Source organism: Notothenia rossii (assembly GCF_949606895.1).
Source record: "Notothenia rossii genome assembly, chromosome: 10".
Lineage (NCBI taxonomy): Eukaryota > Metazoa > Chordata > Actinopteri > Perciformes > Nototheniidae > Notothenia > Notothenia rossii.
Genome location: NC_136908.1, coordinates 20,979,388 through 20,997,615, shown reverse-complemented (window position 1 = coordinate 20,997,615; position 18,228 = coordinate 20,979,388). Strand labels below are relative to the sequence as shown.

Here is an 18,228-nt window from a genome sequence, read left to right as displayed (position 1 = left end):
GTGTTCTCGTGATTGATGACAGATGGCATATATTATGCCACTGTGGGATTCCCAACATCCGATCTTAGTGGCTTTCCATTGAAAATGCTCTGGAAAACCCCAGACACACTCAGCAAAATGCAGTTTGAAATATTAAAAGACTCACGCCAAACAAAACCATCTCCTAATTTACAACCCTGTTGGGATACATTTCTCTTGCATGCTTAGTTCCAATAGAAATGTCTTCACCACCTCAAAATATAAGTCCTGTCATCATTAAAAATTGTACTTTCCTTAGAAAATGTAATTGAAATTAACCATATTAAAGGACAGATGGATAAAGCTAAAACTGTTTTTTGATAATGATATCGAGCACAACTCAACTGAATGGAATTTGAAGTGTATGTTTGACAACACAAACTGCATCAAACAAAAGGTAATGCTTATGTGTCCAATTCGGGGTACAATGGATTACATTTATAGACATGTGTTCCCCCTAATATGTTAATTTTCCTTTCCTTATGTTAAAACATTGCCCCCCAAAAAAGCAGCAATAAGGCAACTGTTTGAGTCCAGCAGTTGACTATATACACAATGTCTCTCTGGGCATGTACTTTGTCACTAGATGGCAGTCTACCCGTAAATAGGTTCCCATGATTACCGGGAACAGTAAAACATTAATGATCTATCCATTTCCTCAGCTCGATGGTCATCTTAGACATGAAGTGACATGAATGCGACATGAAGATCTCTTATTTTCTTACAGACCTGACATCGTTCCATGTTAGGCAGTGAAGAGGCAGTCAAGCTGAACTTGAGCGCCTTTCAAGTACAGCAAAGAAGCCGATGTTATCTTTAAACTGAGACCAAGCCTAGGCCTGAGGATAGATTAACTCTAACAATTACACTAAAACAAGGGGTTACCAGTATAGCAGCATTTAACATATTTGCAGGTGAACTAAAGTGTCAGTAAGTCCACTGAATTCACTTTATAATTATTGAGAACTTACACATTATACTACATTTTCTTTGTATTAGCTCATTACAAGAAGTCCAGTAACATTTGTAAAGCATTATAAGTTGAAGTGCTTTTACTACTATAATATGATGAAAGAGAAGCAGTGGTTCAAACAAGCTAAAGGAACACAAATTAAATAAATCAGAAGAGATAACAATTATTTTCAGGTAAACTAAAAGAAGCAATCAACTTAAAATAACCTTTCAAACATAGTTTTGATTAATTGCCAACCTTATTTATTCCAAGGTTGGAACATTTATTGGTTGGTGATTCAATTTATTTGAAAGCAATGGATCAAAACAAAATAAAAAAGCCAGTCTTTCATCTTGCCTTGGTTGACAAATGTGTGTCGCTATTATTTTATCCAAATTAGTTAAAGATGTTAATGTCAAGTTACCAAGTTATTCGAAAAACGTATTCCTCACTCAGTTTTCAATTTAGCCCTGTTTATATTCCAACCCCCTGCACCCCCTCTGCTCCTAGGGCCTCAGATAAAAGAGGTCACAGTCAGCTGGTATGAACTTTGGAACAAGGGCATTCATACAAATTACAATAATTTCTATTATCAGTATCGTTTTACTGTATGTAAAACAAGAATGTACATAATCTAGTTATTTCTCCTAATTACGATGAAAATGAGGCTGCATGGCTTTAGTGTGATTTCACTACAGCAGGCACGCACCTTTATCTGTGTTTATTCATTCAGCCTGGGTAGCCATCATTGGTATGTGTCACCTTCCTCTGCTTCCATTTGTGTATCATCCCGTTTCCTGTGTCCTGGCTGGTTGTCATGACCACTGTTACCAAGGAGAGTGGAGGCTACACAAGAAAGGAAACCTGAACCACAGATCTTGATGCCATAATATTTAATTCATCGACACGCCGGCACACCAAGGTTTGGTGTAACGCTGAGGGAGCGAGAGAAGGGACATTTCTAAATATATAAGACAAAGAGGTGCTGTCAGATCCTTCTGTTACAGCCAGGGTCTACTTTTCCCACCTCGAGCAGTTTATTTAAAAATATACTGATAACCTGTTGACATTTCAGCCACAATTTTGCTAAATGAAACTCCAAAAAAATCAAGTAAAGTCTCATAAATTCCGGGTTTTGTCATTTTTTCTTTTGTATTGGTATAACAATCACACAAAACTTTTAGTTTTTAACCTTTGACCTGTGTATTTCTCCTCTGGCATTTCAATCCTAATCATTGTAAAAAATAAAAAAAACCTATGCCTCCTTTTGTAAAGTGGTTTCCCCCTTTGATTGCGGACAAATAGCAGAATTAACAGCTCATATTTGTGAAAGCTCCCCTAAAATACGTACGAGTTTGTGAGATACAAAGCAATACAAAGTATGTAATCTTCATTGTAGACCCCCCCCCCCCAACTGTGTTGTCTTTGTGTTAACTGATCCACCTACAGACTGCTCTCCATCCTTGTCCATCCCTCCCTCCTTTTGTTGTCTCACCCTCTTTTGCCCCCTCCCTCCCATCTCTTTTTTTTCCTAGGGTTCAGTGTTGCTCTCGCAAGGTTTGACTGTCAACAGTGAAGATTGGAAGAAGTGAACAGATGGTCTACGTACCCACAAGTCTCACTGTTTGGCCCTGATTTGTTATTTATACCCTTGTTTGGAACCAGACTGACCCATTTGGGCTACGTTTCTACCGGAAGAAGCCGTTGGGGGCAGGGTGAAGCGGAGCAGTGAAGTGGCATCGTCCAGGCTTGGGCCTCCGCGCCGTTTATTGTCAACAAGGAGATACTTCAACGGGCAACAGCAGCAGCGTCTAAGGACAAAACCTTTTTTTCTCTTGAAACCTGGGCTTTATTTTAAAATCAGACACAGATTTTAAAGCCTTTTTTCTTGAGAAATTTGAGACGGATTCTTGGAGAAACCTGACTCTTTGGATTGACTCTTGGTTCATCTTGACAGGATGTTTGTTCCATTTATTCTGCATGGACTTAACATTGGATCACTTTTGAAGAAGAGGTAAAAAGGCAACGCCGATTTTTATCCTGTATAATTAGACATCACCCTTCTAGACCTCGCTGTGACAGGATACACGCACAGTGGCATCAGTGGCCTTTCAATCCGAGTATCAGGTTATATCAGTTTGATCCATCTAGGTAAGGCTACACCGTACCAGGAGTGTGACACTGAAACATACTGCAGCTCAACAATTGGCCTCCTGGATTTGAACCAGAGCTGAAGGCAAAGAAACACTTCCACAAAGAAAAAGCCTGGCTGGGATCAATTTCCTCCACAAGAACTGGACCGTGAAGCCCAATCGATCCCGCCACGGAGGACTGCCACAGGTGGCTGCACAGCTATTGGCTACTCAATAATGTATTGAGGAATGAAAAGGAGGAGAAAGTGCTACTCATACTGAAAAAGGTGGTTGATTGTAAAGAGAAAGCAAACGATAACTTCACAGTGAATTCAGGACTCAGTTAAAAAACGGAGCAGATGTTGAAGAGGAAAAGAAAAAGGGAAGAAAATGGCTGCTGACAAAGTAGCATTGGGGCAAAGACCGTAAAAAAAACTTGGCAACGTCAACAGGAACAGTAAAAAAAACAAAGGAGTACTTTACTTAAAGGACCACAAAAGAGGATAAACAAATAAGAGGAAACTGTAGTAGACTAAAGGGAAACTTGTGATTATTCAGAGACTGGTCTAACAAACATTTGTCGTCATGGTGAACACTGGCATGCAGCTGATCAGCTTCACGTGCGCGGTGACCGGGTGGATCATGGCCATCGCCGTCACGGCCCTGCCTCAGTGGAAGGTCTCGGCCTTTATCGGCAGCAACATCCTGACCTCGGAGATCAAGTGGGAGGGCATCTGGATGAACTGCATCTATCAGACCACGGGCCACATGCAGTGCAAGACGTACGACTCCATGCTGGCCCTGCCCCCCGACATCCAGGCGGCCCGGGCCCTCATGTGTCTGGCCATCTTTATGGGATGGCTCTCCTGCACCGTGTCCTGCTGCGGCATGAAGTGCACCACCTGCGCCGGGGACGACCGCAGGGCCAAGGCGGGCATCGCGCTCGCAGGCGGGGTTCTCTTCATCCTCACCGGCCTCTGTGTGCTGATTCCCGTCTCCTGGACCGCCAACACCGTCATCCAGGATTTCTACAATCCCAACGTGCCTCTGATGCACAAAAGGGAGCTGGGCCAGGCCATTTATCTGGGATGGGCATCTGCCGTTATCCTCATGATCAGTGGAGCTGTGTTGAGCAGCACCTGCCCCCTCATGGAGAGGAGTGGCAGGTACCGGAGGGGCTACATCGGACGAAGCTTCGCTAATTCACCAGCTTCAGCACCAGATCCTCCGAAAGCCATCACGTCTAATAGTGTACCATTGAAGGAGTATGTATAGGTGGGGGAGGAGGGAACAGCAACTGAAGAGGGAGGAAGTTAGTGTGCTTCTTTCTTAAATGCCTCAAACTATACATTGAAGTACATATATTTATTAATATATTCATCCTATATTTTGTATATCTCTTTGTAATGTTGAACCTGTCTGAAATTGTTGAGACCTGACGTTTGTTTGACTTTTACTGCACTGTGATTTAGTAGTAGTGCCTGAAGAAAGCCTACGGCCGAAATTGTCAGTTTATGACTGTTATGATGGCTTTAATGAGGGCTCATTTTGTGAAGATTGCAGTGATTTCTTAAGCAGGTATTCTCTCACAATGTCATTACCTCTTTATTTGTCACATAAAGCCTTGACTGAGTGTGCCTACATTGAAAGTGTGAAATAAAATAAGTTTGTTAAAGCGTGTCTCACTTACAATTGTTATTGTTGCTAGTTGTTTGACAAAAACACATCACAGTCAACAATGTTGTCAAGTATGACATTTTGCAACTGGGTTATTTCTGTAGAACATTTGTATAATTTCCTCTTCATCTTCAAGTATCATAAAATGTGTGGTTCATGCGCAAAATTCCAATCCATGAACGTGTGCAGGGACATTTATGAAAAAAAAAAAAAATGAAGTCTTTTCCATTTCATCGCCAGAAAAATCGTCCATCTTTACAATTGAAGCTCTTCTCTTCTTCATAGAAATGCAGTCATATTTAAATCTGGTCAGAGTTGCGCTCTGTCGCTTTTCCTCTCCTCATTGGGACTCAATAAAGAAGTGCACTTTGCAAAGTGTATCTGCAAGAAAACAGACAAGTAGTGTGTTCACATCGCAATCTTTGTCACACACACTGCTAACACAAACGGCTAATTAAACAACAGCCACTTTTTGGCTTTGTGTTGCTCTCTGGTCAGCTTGCATTAAAACACAAGTTATATACACTGACATTACAGCAAATAGTTTCAAATAGGGCAAGTTATATAGTTGAAATCAGACTTTTAAGAAAGAGGATTCTATTAAATGATATTGCTGTCAAACTTTTTAAGCTCTAAAATCTCAACAGTACTTCCCATAGTTTGGCCTTTTATCTAGGGTACAATAGTAATTACATTTAAGTACAGTAGTAACTAATTACATTTGGATTAACTGTTTATTTTACGAGAATGCAATCATAAACTAACTATTAGTTATTATCCGAGCAGAGCAACATTCCATATAAAGCAATTTACCTCTGATATGATCTCCTGCACTGGGAGACTCCAAAGATTTCCATCTTTTGGGGGCAGATTCTAAAAGGGAGAGATCACCTGGCCTGAGACTCTGCAGCACAGTCTTCCTCCTCAGAAATCTGAACAAGAGTTAAGGAGAAAAAAGACCCCAAAACATAATGCAAATCAAATTCAAACATGAACAATAACATAAAGGATACTGTTGCCGAAAGTGACGCTCAGCATCGTGCAGCCACCCCATCATGTCGGACACTGAGGGTCCGGTGGCAGATCGCTCCGTCACAGTGAGCAGATCCAGAATGTCTGTGTTCTGCTCGTAAAGATGGACCACCGCGGAGACCTGGTTACTGATGGAATCTCTGACAGACTGTAGAGAAGACCTGTGAGAAAAGGGATGGATCATTATTATTCTCGGGTTACATGTGTCACAACGCCAAACCTGGTTTTAAACCCCTTATTACTTTTTAGCTGTTATACTGCATTTCATCTTTTATTATAAGTAAATATGCAACAGTAGTACTGTTTTTGTATGGGAATCTGGGAGGAATACCTGCCTTTAAAGAGCAGAAACTCTCTAACTCAGATCTTAAAGGGGTCTAGCAGACTGATGGGTGAGCCACAGCTAAACCTGGAGACCCTGTACCTCCGACAGTTACAGCTGTTGTCAGTGGTGTAAAGTAACTAGTAAATTAACTCAAGCACTGTACTTGTGTAACATTAATTCTACTCCACTACAATTCTAAGGTGAATCGTGTACTTTGACACCACTACATTTATTTAATACCTTACTTTACAGATTTGGATTAATGATGTGAAATATAATCAACTCTTAAATCAGACTTTAGTTCCACCTGGAGTAAATTCACAAGCTATCCTGCAGTATACAAAGTCATTCAAACTAGCTGCACCTTTACCAGCTTTGATAACACTTTAATGATCAATAATTATAATCAAAACATATAATACATATTATTCTGAAAGAGGCAGATCTGCATAATGAGTACTTTTACCTTTGGTACTTTACGTATATTTAGATGCTGTACTTTTGTACTTTAACTTGAGTAATATTTATGTAGGACTTTTACTTGTAACAGACTACTACACTCTGGTACTTCTACTTTTACACAAGTACAAGATCTGAGTACTTCTACCACCTCTGGCGGTGGTCCAGCTCTATATTGTATGATGACTCCCACCCTCTGCACTCAGAATTTAAGCTTCCTCCTTCGGCCCAGAGGTTAGTTGTCCCAAGGTGTAGAACAAAGCGGTATAAAACAGCTTTATTCCGGCAGCCATCGCACAAAGGAATAAGTCTTAGCAGTGTCACTCAGATGCCTATTTATTAATGTATTAACTTCTAATGCCAATGTTTTTACTACTGATCTTTGTCTTTAGATGTGACAGAACAGGGTGTACTTTTACTAGAGATGTGTCTGTTTTTTGTGTTGTTTTTAGAATATGTGTCAGGGTGGACCTGTTGTCTTTATATCAGCAACCTAAATCTATCTAAAGGTACCAATAGATAACCTGATCCTGATACCAATAACTATGAGTGACATCCCTCAGAATAGGTAAGCATCACATAAAATGAGTGGCATGCCATCAGCTACGTTTCAGCATCTCTGACTTGGAGCTCCTTGCTGACTACGGTCTTACAGTCTTTATTTGTGTTGCACAATTTACCCAGTCACTTACATATTCTCGTTGAGTTTTCCCAGCACTGTATCCGTGGATAATTCGAGCTTGAAACGCAGCCGCTCCTCCAGGTCAGGAAAGTCTCTGAGCGGTGTGTTGGAGATTTGGATGTTCGAAAGCGCTCGGGACTGCTCCGCCAAGTTACCTAGAGACACCATCAGGGGGCTGCATTCGGCCAACACACTCTCCCATACTTTCTGGTTGTTTTCAAGATTCTGGAAGCATTTCCTCAAGGCTTGATGGATTGAAAGTAGCGCAGGTTTGGACATTTCAGGTGTTGATTTAAGACAACAGTTGACCACAACATTTAAATGTAAAATGAACAGATCCTAAAATGATGTTAGTCCGTTTCGGATTGACGTGCTCCTTGAATATGATATGTATAACCCTTAAAGATTATGGCAATATTAGCTGCTAGGTCAAATCACATTTCCACCCATGTTTCTACCATGCCTGTATCCATTTCCGTCCTGCTGATGTAAACACTGACGTATGCTGCTGTGATTGGTCGATAACCATTTTTCATGACGCAAAGCATACACGAATTTTAATTGGCTGACTTCACCCATGGCCCCTCCTCGCGCGGACATTTGAAAACGGCTTTGTGAAGAGAGACGAAGAAGAACACCAAGGTGAGAGAGAAAATAATTAAAAAACGAGGTTGCCATGACCAAAACGGATTATTAAGAGGGTTGTTATTAAATGTTTGTGCGTGGGAAAGAAGCTGACGATTAAGGAAGTCAGCCAAATTGCAAGGTAAACGAGTAACCTCGCTAACTAACACAACAAGTAACGTTAGCATTTACTGTTAGCTTGCTAATGTTAGCTTCATGTCGGCGGTTTCTTTTCAAAACGCTCGTTGTAGTTATAATAATTTGACTTAACTGATATAGTAAAGCCACACTTTTTAACTCGGTAATATTTAGTACTGTCTCGTGTTGTCAAGCGTGGTTTCATTTACTTTGTTTCCGCTACTTATCGATGCAGACATGGCTCCCAGGAAAACAAGAACTACGGCCAAGGCAAGGAAAAATAACCCCAAGACGGCTAAGCTAGAAGCCTTCCTGGAGGACTTCGACATCGAGGGTGATTATATATTTCATGTATTTTACACAGCAATTTCAATAGTGTTTCATGGCAATCCCAGACAGGCTTGCTGTATGTTGCGGAGTAAATCTACTTTCAAAATGTTATTTTATATTTTAACCTTGCAGATTTAAATGCTCCTAATACTAAGATTCGTTAAATGCTTTTGTACATGTGTTTGAACCCCCCTTTTCCATTAAGCAGGAGACTCAAATATTGACACGAAACAATGGATATTGAATATTGGATAATAATTATTTTCTGAATCTATATACAAAAAATACCAATGTTATTAAGTCATTAAAAAAATGTAGATCATTGTTTGTACTTGCCCTAACACTGCAAAGTTGAAAAATAAAGAAAGTAGTAGTCTTCTCTCCTTTCTTATCTATACCTCAGACCTTGCTGTAAAGCAATACCTTTTTAAATCTTTGGTTAACATACATGCCGGTAAAATAAATGAAATCTGCTTATATTATTGATCAATCAGGATAATCTAGTATAAGACTATCTTTACTGGTTCATTTTCATTCAACTGGGCATTTGAAAGTTGTAGTTTGTCAATGTTGAGACAATGTTAGCTTCTTTATAAACTAGTGGAGTAAGCTAAAACTATTTTGTTATGTTTCACAGTGAAGACCAGAGTGGATCAGATGAAAGAGAAGCTCAACCATCTGCTGAAAGATGTGGACAACGGCTACAACATGGCACTCATTAAGCTCCCAAAGACTCTCCGCCAAATGCCCTGGATGGAACAATTCAGTGAGTTTACAAAAACAGTTGGATATTAGTCCAACCAAACCAAAATCCCAGTTCACAAAACGTGGAATACTGCTATTCTGGTGTTTTTCACTCCTTGAACATGTTGAACGATCGTATGATATGCACTGGTGTTACATTTAATTGTTTTATCATTGCAACTTTATTAAATAAATGTTTCCTTCTCTGCAGAACCTCTGAAACCAAAGTCACCAGAAGTGGCGAATGTTAGTGTAAGTTGATTGTTTTACTTATTTTATCATATATTCTCTTTGGCATGTTTAGACTCACCTCTTTCTCCATTAAACACTCATTCAGTTCTTAATAAATGTCTCCAACAGAGAGAAGAGGAAGCTGCTATTGTTGAGAGCATTGTGGCCGAGCACAATCCAGCCCTTTTCAAATCAGTCAAAAAAGGCATGTAAAAAAAAATACAAATGTTTTGTTTACATTTGAACTATTTTTAATTCAATAAATAAATGTGTGAAGTTGATTTGATCCCATCTATTTTGTCTTCAACCCACAGCAACAAAGAAATCAACTAAATCCACTTCGGAAGATGAAAACACCTCGGGCACAACACGGAAGGTAATGGATGATTTAGATTTAAGCAAGCATACAAAGAGGAAAACCCAGCTGAGTGTTTGAGAACATCATTGATATAAATAATATGGAGAGTGGGTGGTTGCTATGGAATATCCTTTGTGTGCAATGTTCAGTCACTGGTGTTTAACGGCTTGTTCCTAATTCAGGCGAAAGCAACAAGGAAACCTCCAACCTCATCAAAGAGAGCAAAGGCCCTGACGGTCAGACGGTAAAGTGGTTAATAATCTCTTTTAGGGTAAAATGATCAATATCATTTAAAAATACAGTGCTTTGTAAAGAACGCAATTTTTTTTTTTTAAATGTTCCCCAAATTGTTTCTTAAAATATTTTAAACAAATGTATATGTTCATCATCTTTGTTGTGTTAGTCAAACTGTAGAAGTATTTAATGCTTTTGTATAGTGAATAATACAGATTATCTGAACTTCTTTTATACTGAATAGCAACATTGGCCTCAAAAAACCTATGAGATTATTTTCACATATGGTCCAGCCCTTATTTCTTTAACCTTTTGCGCATCTGGTTGGCAATTATGTCATACTAAGTTGTCTCTGTCCGGTTTCAGATCGAGCAGGAAGCCAATTGTCACTCCTGCAAGGAATATGGATTATTCTCTGATGATGGGAGCCACTCCCCTCATTACCCCACGCTTTGATCCCAGGTAAGCAGGCTTCATAGTTAAAGCTGCATTTAAAAATGCATAATAATATTGTCCCTGTTTCTGCATTAAAGGCTGTCTCGTTACCTGTTAAGTAGGGGTGTAACGGTTCACAAACATTTTGGTTTGGTACGTACCTCGGTTTTTAGGTCACGGTTCGGTACGCTTTCGGTACAGCAGAACAAATTATCACAAAACATAAAATATGTTTTTATTTTTTATTATTAAACTGTGAATAATGTATTCACTCAAATAAATACAAAATAAAATAAAATAAACATTAAGGTGCAGAATTTCGATGAACTGAAATAATCTGTATTTGAACTTTACTGTACTAGTAGGCTACTCACAAAACATAAACTATTTTAGTTTTGGGGTTTTTAATTATTATTAAATTGTGAATATTCACTCAAATAAATACAAAATATAATAAAATAAACATTAAGGTGCAGCATTTCGATGAACTTAAATAATCAGTTTTTGAACTGTACTTACTAGCACCAAAGCAGCCAGCTTGACATTAGGACTTGCTTGTCATTGTATTTTCATGTTTTTTTTAAGAAAAACTAACTTGTCCACATTGCTTGCCGAAAGGGCAGATCTGCTGGCACTAACAATGTCTCCTGCTGTGGAGAACACCCTCTCGCTGGGGAACGAGGGAGCAGATACAGCCAGGTAGCGCTTTGCTAACATGGCAACATAAGGATATTTGGCGTTTGTAAAAGCTTTGGCTCGGTCTGAAGTTTTTGCGAGTGGTGGAGGCTTAAATGCTAGTGGGAGTTGGGTTTGCACTTCAGTCTTTTTTCTTTTGGAACTGGTGATATTCACTTTCGTGTGATGCCTTTTCAAATGAGTGTTCAAGTTTGATGTATAGCCAGCCGCGTAACCAATTTTAGTTGAACAATGGCGACAAACAGCTTTGGTTCGGTCCACCTGTCTTTGTCCGTCATCCTGGTACGTAACGGCGAAACCAAAATGTTCCCAAACCGGAGACTTCAATGATGCCGGAGGATTTTCGAGCTAAACTTTATCTGCGTTCGCAATTTCGACAGTTCCTCAAATTACTGACTAAATTTGAACGTATCCCTGTGACCAGCTCTCATAGTATGCCTATGCTCTATGACGCATGGAACCCAATGTGAGCAAATTACTCTGAATGCTGCGATGCAGCACCTGAGATTACTTCCAAAAAGTTGTTCACGTTCTCAATGTTTTATGTTTAACGTTATATTCGTTCGGTACACACGTCTACCGAACCGAAGGGCCCGTACCGAATAATTTCGGTACGTGTACCGTTACACTCCTACTGTTAAGCATAAATCATATTGGCCTCCTATTGGCATCAATCAAATTCTGCATAAGGGAAGTCTGCTGGTTGGCTTAAAAGTAAACGTGTCTTTCAACCTATGTGAAGTGATGAATAAAACTCAAAGCAATGTGGTTAAATGTCTCCTAAATGTAAGCAAGTGCCTGCTTTATCCAGCTGTGTACTCCTTGCTTTTGGTGTGCTATATTCAGTATTTTACATTGTGAAATGCCGGTACTGTTATTGCTCTTAACTGTAGCACCCTACCTATTGCATCAAATCCCAAGATAACTTTTAAAACCGTTTGGGTTTTGTAGTTCTTGTCTGCAGGTAGATTAAGCATCTTTAGATGTTTTACATGATGTGGGCATTAGAGACTTGTAGAACAAAAATTACTAGTTTAAACGGTTCTCGAGACTATGGACTTTATTAGACTAATTTCTCGTAATTTTCTAGTTTTAAATGCCGCTGTAATGGTGCAACTAGTGCAATTTTTACTCTCTAGGACAGGCATGGGCAAACTAAGGCCCGCGGCCCATATACGGCCTGTTGGGCTTTTGAATCCGGCCCGCCGAATATTGGTACAACATTTTCCAAATTTAGAGTAAAGACCGCATTCATTTAGCCTTTTTCCTGCAATACCCGGCATTTCAGTTGATCCCACTAGATGGCGCACTCTAGACACAATTGACCTTTGCTGGAGTCTGGTCTATTCTCTGGCCCCACTCGGCAACCCGGCAAGATCCAAGAACCAAATACGTCACGCTTACATTGGAGGGGGTCGAGATTAACCTGAGCAATAACAGTTCATGGCGAATATAAGTTGTAACAAGCAGTAGCACTGAGCAAAGTGACTAGAACGCGACCACACACTTATAAAAAAACACTTATACAAAGCCAGGCAACACTAACCAGGCTTAGTGTCCCTCTGTTTATTTGACTTTACTTTAATAACCATCCGTTCACTGTTATTGAACATTTAGAAGAGGCAGACCTTTTTGTTTTGTATTATTGCAGCTATCGGATGGAATCAATACATGGGCTACATGTGGCCATCACAAGTAAAATCATAACGAAAACTACGCCGGTAAAATATGCGTGTAGAAAACGGCTTATGCCACAATATGATAGCAACAAGTAGTCAAGATAGTCTGATAAGCTTCGGTTGCTATGCTAACATCAACTGTGGAATGCCAGAGAAACGTTCAAAACAGCGTTGTGATGCCAAACAGCTTTTAGACTAAAACACATTCACTTATGGGGATGGGGGATATTTATCAGCTATTTGTGACAGTCAAACAATCAAAACTTTACAGCGGCCGCTGCCGCGAGTTAACGGGAGAATAAACTCCGGTAGACGAGCAGCACTGCAGCAGGCAGTAATCCCGCTGAACCACATTAATAAACAATGCACCACGGCACTCTGGAGAAAGGTATAAGGTTGGAGAAGTAGTTGTTTGATTTAATCTGGCTTCGTATAATTAAAAACTACCCAACGCAGTCCTCTATTGATGTTGTTATGAGTGGTGTTGCGGAGAAAATCAGCGACGTAAAACGCTGTGTGGGTCATAAGAAGTCACGTAAACGGTTACGTCATGACGCAAACGATGACGCAATAATTCACCTTTGAACCTAATTCACCTTTGAACCTTCATCTGTAACAATGAGTGGACCAAAGAAAAGTCTACATTGAGTGCCGAGTGTATAATGAGGAGTGGACAGCTAAATATCTTTTCACCGATCTGCTACTGGCCCGGCCCGTCTGTCAAATTTTAAAACTCATAGTGGCCCCCGAGCCAAAAAGTTTGCCCATCCCTGCTCTAGGATCTACTTTTAACTCAGAGAGATTACACACAGGCTTCCAAAATGCTCACCATTAAATCCTTATTTGCTCAGACTTCCCAAGACCCCCGCTGTGAGGAATCCCCACCACAAAGAGAGGGTTTACAGCATCTCAGTCAACGGCTCTCCCATCGCAGCAGGAAATAATGAAGACATCGTCATCAACGTCCCCGTCGGCAACGGAGAGGTGAGCTTAGACTTTTGCATCCTAAAGGACATTATTATACTTCAAGTGTGCTGTGTAATCCCTGGCCACCTGCTGTGAAGAACAGAGGGAAGCCTTTCTCCTCTCTCACTGGGTCCATACGGTCTAGATCAGTGCTTCTCAAAGTGTGGTCCGAGGACCACTGGTGGTCCGTGAGCACCCCCTAGTGGTCCGTGAGTATATTGGTAACATTTCACATTTGAAATAAATACATTTGAGTTTTCCGCACTCTCGCGGGAATATCTCCGCAATGGAGCAAGCTTAAGTTTTCTAGCCCAGCGCAACACCTGCATGTTGCCACTTGTTTGTACCATTTTCAGGCGATTTGTAATCTGTTCTAGAAAAACGATGTGATTTTGGATATTTGTGGAGTTAGGTGGTCCGCGACAGGGTTTCCGTTAACCAGTAATTACCGGTTTTTAGATGGTAATATTGAATAAAAACAGGTAAATTCAAAACCTGCCGGTCAAAATGTCCGATGCTCCGATCGATTGGCAGCCGGTCATTATCGGCTGATCTTCACTCTTAATAGTTTGATCTGTGCTCTCTATAAAGGCCGATCAGGAGAGCTGGATCTGATCGATACGGACATAAACGCGAGCAACCGAATGCGAGAGATCAGACCAGCTGCTGAGTCTGACCTGCGTTGCCTGAGACACTGACGGGCTGTCAGGATAGAGGAAAAGAGAGGATCCGTTTCTCCCGTGTTATTATTCAAAGTTAATTTAAACTTTTGAATAATGTACTTCATCTACTAAAATTAGTTTCTTTGAATGTAATAATTATGATGTTTGTGGAATCATTTATTGATTGAATCTGAAAACGGCTATTGAAATGAATCTGAATTTTTCGATCTGTTACAAAACTTACGATTATAAACTGAAGCAATATAAAAATGAGCCCCTTTAACTGCGTTTTAAACATCAGCATATCCGGCTATAGTCCGGTAATTACCTGCTAACGGAAACTCTGCTACACAATTCTTCTTATTATTGAAACATGACCGGTAAGTTTCAAATTTGTCCGGTAAAATAAATTCTGTTAGGACATTTGACCGGCGAGAAAAAATCCTAGTGGAAACCCTGGTCCGCGAGTGTTTTTTTTTATTGGTTAAGTGGTCCTTGGTTTGGAAAAGTTTGAGAAACACTGGTCTAGATGTTCAGGCATCAAGACAACTGCTTACTAACAGTTGTTTCGATTTTAAAGTTTGTTAATCTTTATTTATTTATATATATATATAATAATCAAACTTGTCGAAAAGATTAGTTTATTTTGTCATTCTCAGTCATAATTACAAGGAAATGACACACTCACGACAATACAACACTGAGGAACATCATGTATTTTTTGATTTATTTTAATTTTTTAGATAGGCACATTGTTAGAGCGCACTATTAACAATATTATAATTGCAAGTCTGCAATATGTTTTACAGTTCAAATATGTGTCAATATTATTCTGAACTAAAGATGTTGGTGCTGGATAGATGTCCCCACCTTAGAAATCGTATTTTACAGACCTAATAAAGTAAGTTTGTTTGATAGATCCTTTTTATCACACCATGATTATTATAAATATATCTTTCAATGATGATGAGAATAATGATAAATTATTAATCCTCTCTATCGTGAATCATAACTGCAATATCAGTCAAAATAATCACAATCAGTTATTTATTCTAAATCGTACTACCCAATGTTTTTCTTTGTGTATATATGACTTCTGATCTGTAATGTGATGTGTCTGCAGAGTGTTCAGCTATTGGCCAGCCAGATGGACTCAGTGGATCTGTCTCTGCTGGATGAAACCGCTCTGAGGAGCATTCGTCAGCTGAAGGTATTTTATTCATCCCTTATGTAATGTCACTATGGAACTGTTTCACCTCAACATTCAATGTATGAGGGGAGAAATGTATGCACATGCTTTTGATTCTCATCATTGTTTATTTCCCCTCTTGACAGAATCGCCTCACCGTCCTGTGTGGAACGGACTAACGCTACCGCCTGCTCTCGTTTTGTACATTACTAAAAAAAAAAAAAAAAAGTGTATCTTTATTTCAAACTTTGTTTCCTCATAGTTTTATATGTTTATTCTTATAGAGGATATACGTGGGTTTTTACCATTTGCATTTTATTGTTTTCCTTTGTTAGATATTCTAAAGATCATACTGTTGCCTTTGACTTTTTATTTGGGTTTAACCGCCTTTGTGGAATACTGCACAACTGTCTGTCATTCAGGTGCTTTCCCTAGACTTTTACTCATGTTAGCAGTCTATTAAGGTTTGTTATTTTAATTATTAACCTTGAAAGACCTGACAGGTCTCTACTCATGTACTGCAAATATGAATAACTATTCATTCTTTGATTGTCAGTACATTTTAATCCTACTTGATGTTTCATTCCGTCATTGGGAAATAAACAATCCTCCATGTACATATCACAGATTGTTTGCAAAAACTGATACAGTATCTTGACCAGAACTTTGTGTGATGTGTTTTATTTAGGGTAGAATGTGTTGGGTGATGAGTGTGGATGTGGAGCTTGTTCCAAATAATTCTGTATTTATGATTTCAAAAGATACTTTAATTATGTTTATGTAGAATTTACTGGACAGGTTTTGTTTTTTTCGACAATTCTGTTCACCAAGCTGTGCCACTGCATGGTGACCAGGAGGTGGCAGCAGATCACCACACCAGTGTGTAGTCTTGAATAAACAGAGCAGCCGTTCGGATCATACAGAAGTATTATCAGCACTCAAAGTATCAAGTGTTAGTAACCCATTTGGCAGAATGGCTATTGCAACACGTACATTAATACAGAATATAACTTTGTTTCAATCACAAACAAATACAATGTAGCTTGTCAATGTGGAGCCAGTTTAAAATACGTTGTATACTACTGAATAGAGCCTACAACTTTCCAACATTAAGATTGTTACATAAGTATTGTACACAAGTAAACATTTGAGGTACCTGTACTTAACCTCACATCTATTATTTAACTACTTATATTTGACACCTTTACAATACCTTTATGGATTCAAATTATTTTGCTAATACATCATATAAATAAACATTGACATACAATTGTTTTTATATTGATAGGTTGAAATGTCCAGCAACAGCATACAAAGTAAAGAGGCTCAAAATGTACCAGCTTTGATAGACACTTATGCATGACAAATTAATAATCCAGTAATATAATTTATTCGTCTCTAAAATGAACCATTGCCCATAACATATTACTTCTTGTAATGTTGGTCTTTTTTGATGCAAACTATTTATTCTTTTACACTAAAGATTTTTAATTCTGGAATTTTTGTAACCGGATATTTTGTCGTCAATTAAACATTTCTACTTATACTTCTTTGGTTGTAGAAAAGTACTTCTTCCACCTCTGTCCTGAGTAAAAACGTAGTTTCATCTCACCTCTGAGCATAACAAACTCTGGCTTAGCTAATGCAAGAAGTTCCTGTTGTCCTTTCACTACTTTGTTTACACGGAGGGACTTTAGTTTGGTCATGTGACCTGCTGTTGGCAGGAAGTGGCAGCTTGGCACAGGTACCTGCACTCTGACCTTCGGGACATCATACCGCAGCCAATTAGAATCCCGTTTAGCTTCGTTAGGCCTGATGAGCTCGTTAGGGTTGCCACCTGGGATAAACTGGGTCAGCCTGGCCTCACCTTGGGCCAAACCAGACAAGTATAACTCTTTGCTATCCCCGCTGGATCCTCATGCATCATATGCTACCGGGCCCCTGCATGGGACCTCTGTGCCCCCGGCTGAAAACGGGCCCTGGTCCCTTCCATCTGTATCCATCTTTGGCGCTCTATCATCGCCTGTCTCGCTGTGCAAACTGTGTTGCAGAGGTACAAACCAAACTGCATCCCTACAAACGACAGATGTTGTGGTCAGCGGTGCGTGCAGTTCAGCTCCCTCGTTAGCGGAGCAGCGAGCCCTCGCGCACCTGCTCTACATATCATATAATTTTCCTACATTTGCTTCTAAATGGATTGAATCCTTTTTTTTCTCCCTTTCTCTAGGTGGGTGGAAAATTGCCATTTTGCACGGATGGATCGGTTTTCAGTAAGCACGCAGGCAGTGGCGCAGTGACAGGTGCGGTATGGATGGGGCGGATTCTGAGGTCACAGAGCAACACTGCTACATAAATCATCCGCTGAAATTTTCAGGATGAGGGACCGGAAGCTGATAGTGGAAGGGAGACACAGAATAGCAACGCTTCAATAAAAAGCAATTCTGTTTTAGCAGCCCGTATCTGTGTAGGTATGTCTAAACCAGTTCAAGGAATAATACACTTTAAAGCAGCAATCGTTTTTAATTGGTTTCGTTAAGCAGTCTTTAAAGTGACTAATCAATATTTTTGTATTTCTGACTGCTGTAATATATCCCTTTTTTAAATTGAGGTACAGCAGTCAACTAACCACTGCCAAAATGGCAGCAAAACCATTTATAAATATAAT

At 39.6% G+C, this 18,228-nt stretch overlaps 3 protein-coding genes across 4 annotated transcripts; 2 read left to right on the top strand and 1 right to left on the bottom strand.

Moving 5' to 3' along the window:
• Positions 1-130: 130 nt before the first annotated feature.
• cldn35 (claudin 35) lies at positions 131-5,024 on the top strand. The gene has a single exon (XM_079653290.1). It carries the CDS (start codon positions 3,688-3,690, stop codon positions 4,375-4,377), a length of 690 nt encoding a protein of 229 aa, XP_079509416.1. The 5' UTR covers positions 131-3,687; the 3' UTR covers positions 4,378-5,024.
• Positions 4,684-7,760, bottom strand: airim (AFG2 interacting ribosome maturation factor). The gene is made up of 4 exons (XM_079653291.1): positions 7,288-7,760; positions 5,793-5,972; positions 5,593-5,711; positions 4,684-5,160 (listed from the first exon to the last, which is right to left on the bottom strand). Exons 1-4 carry the CDS (start codon positions 7,554-7,556, stop codon positions 5,120-5,122), a joined length of 609 nt encoding a protein of 202 aa, XP_079509417.1. The 5' UTR covers positions 7,557-7,760; the 3' UTR covers positions 4,684-5,119.
• Positions 7,761-7,795: 35 nt separating this feature from the next.
• On the top strand, positions 7,796-16,227 carry cdca8 (cell division cycle associated 8). Of its 2 annotated transcripts, none has more exons than XM_079653289.1 (11): positions 7,796-7,919; positions 8,275-8,373; positions 9,007-9,135; positions 9,325-9,365; positions 9,474-9,549; positions 9,659-9,720; positions 9,885-9,946; positions 10,303-10,398; positions 13,598-13,730; positions 15,498-15,584; positions 15,710-16,227. In XM_079653289.1, the coding sequence occupies exons 2-11, from the start codon at positions 8,277-8,279 to the stop codon at positions 15,740-15,742; spliced, it is 816 nt and encodes a 271-aa protein (XP_079509415.1). In that variant the 5' UTR covers positions 7,796-7,919; positions 8,275-8,276; the 3' UTR covers positions 15,743-16,227. The 2 variants fall into 2 exon arrangements, with proteins under 2 accessions (XP_079509415.1, XP_079509414.1); XM_079653288.1 differs by having other exon boundaries at positions 7,903-8,043.
• Positions 16,228-18,228: the final 2,001 nt, after the last annotated feature.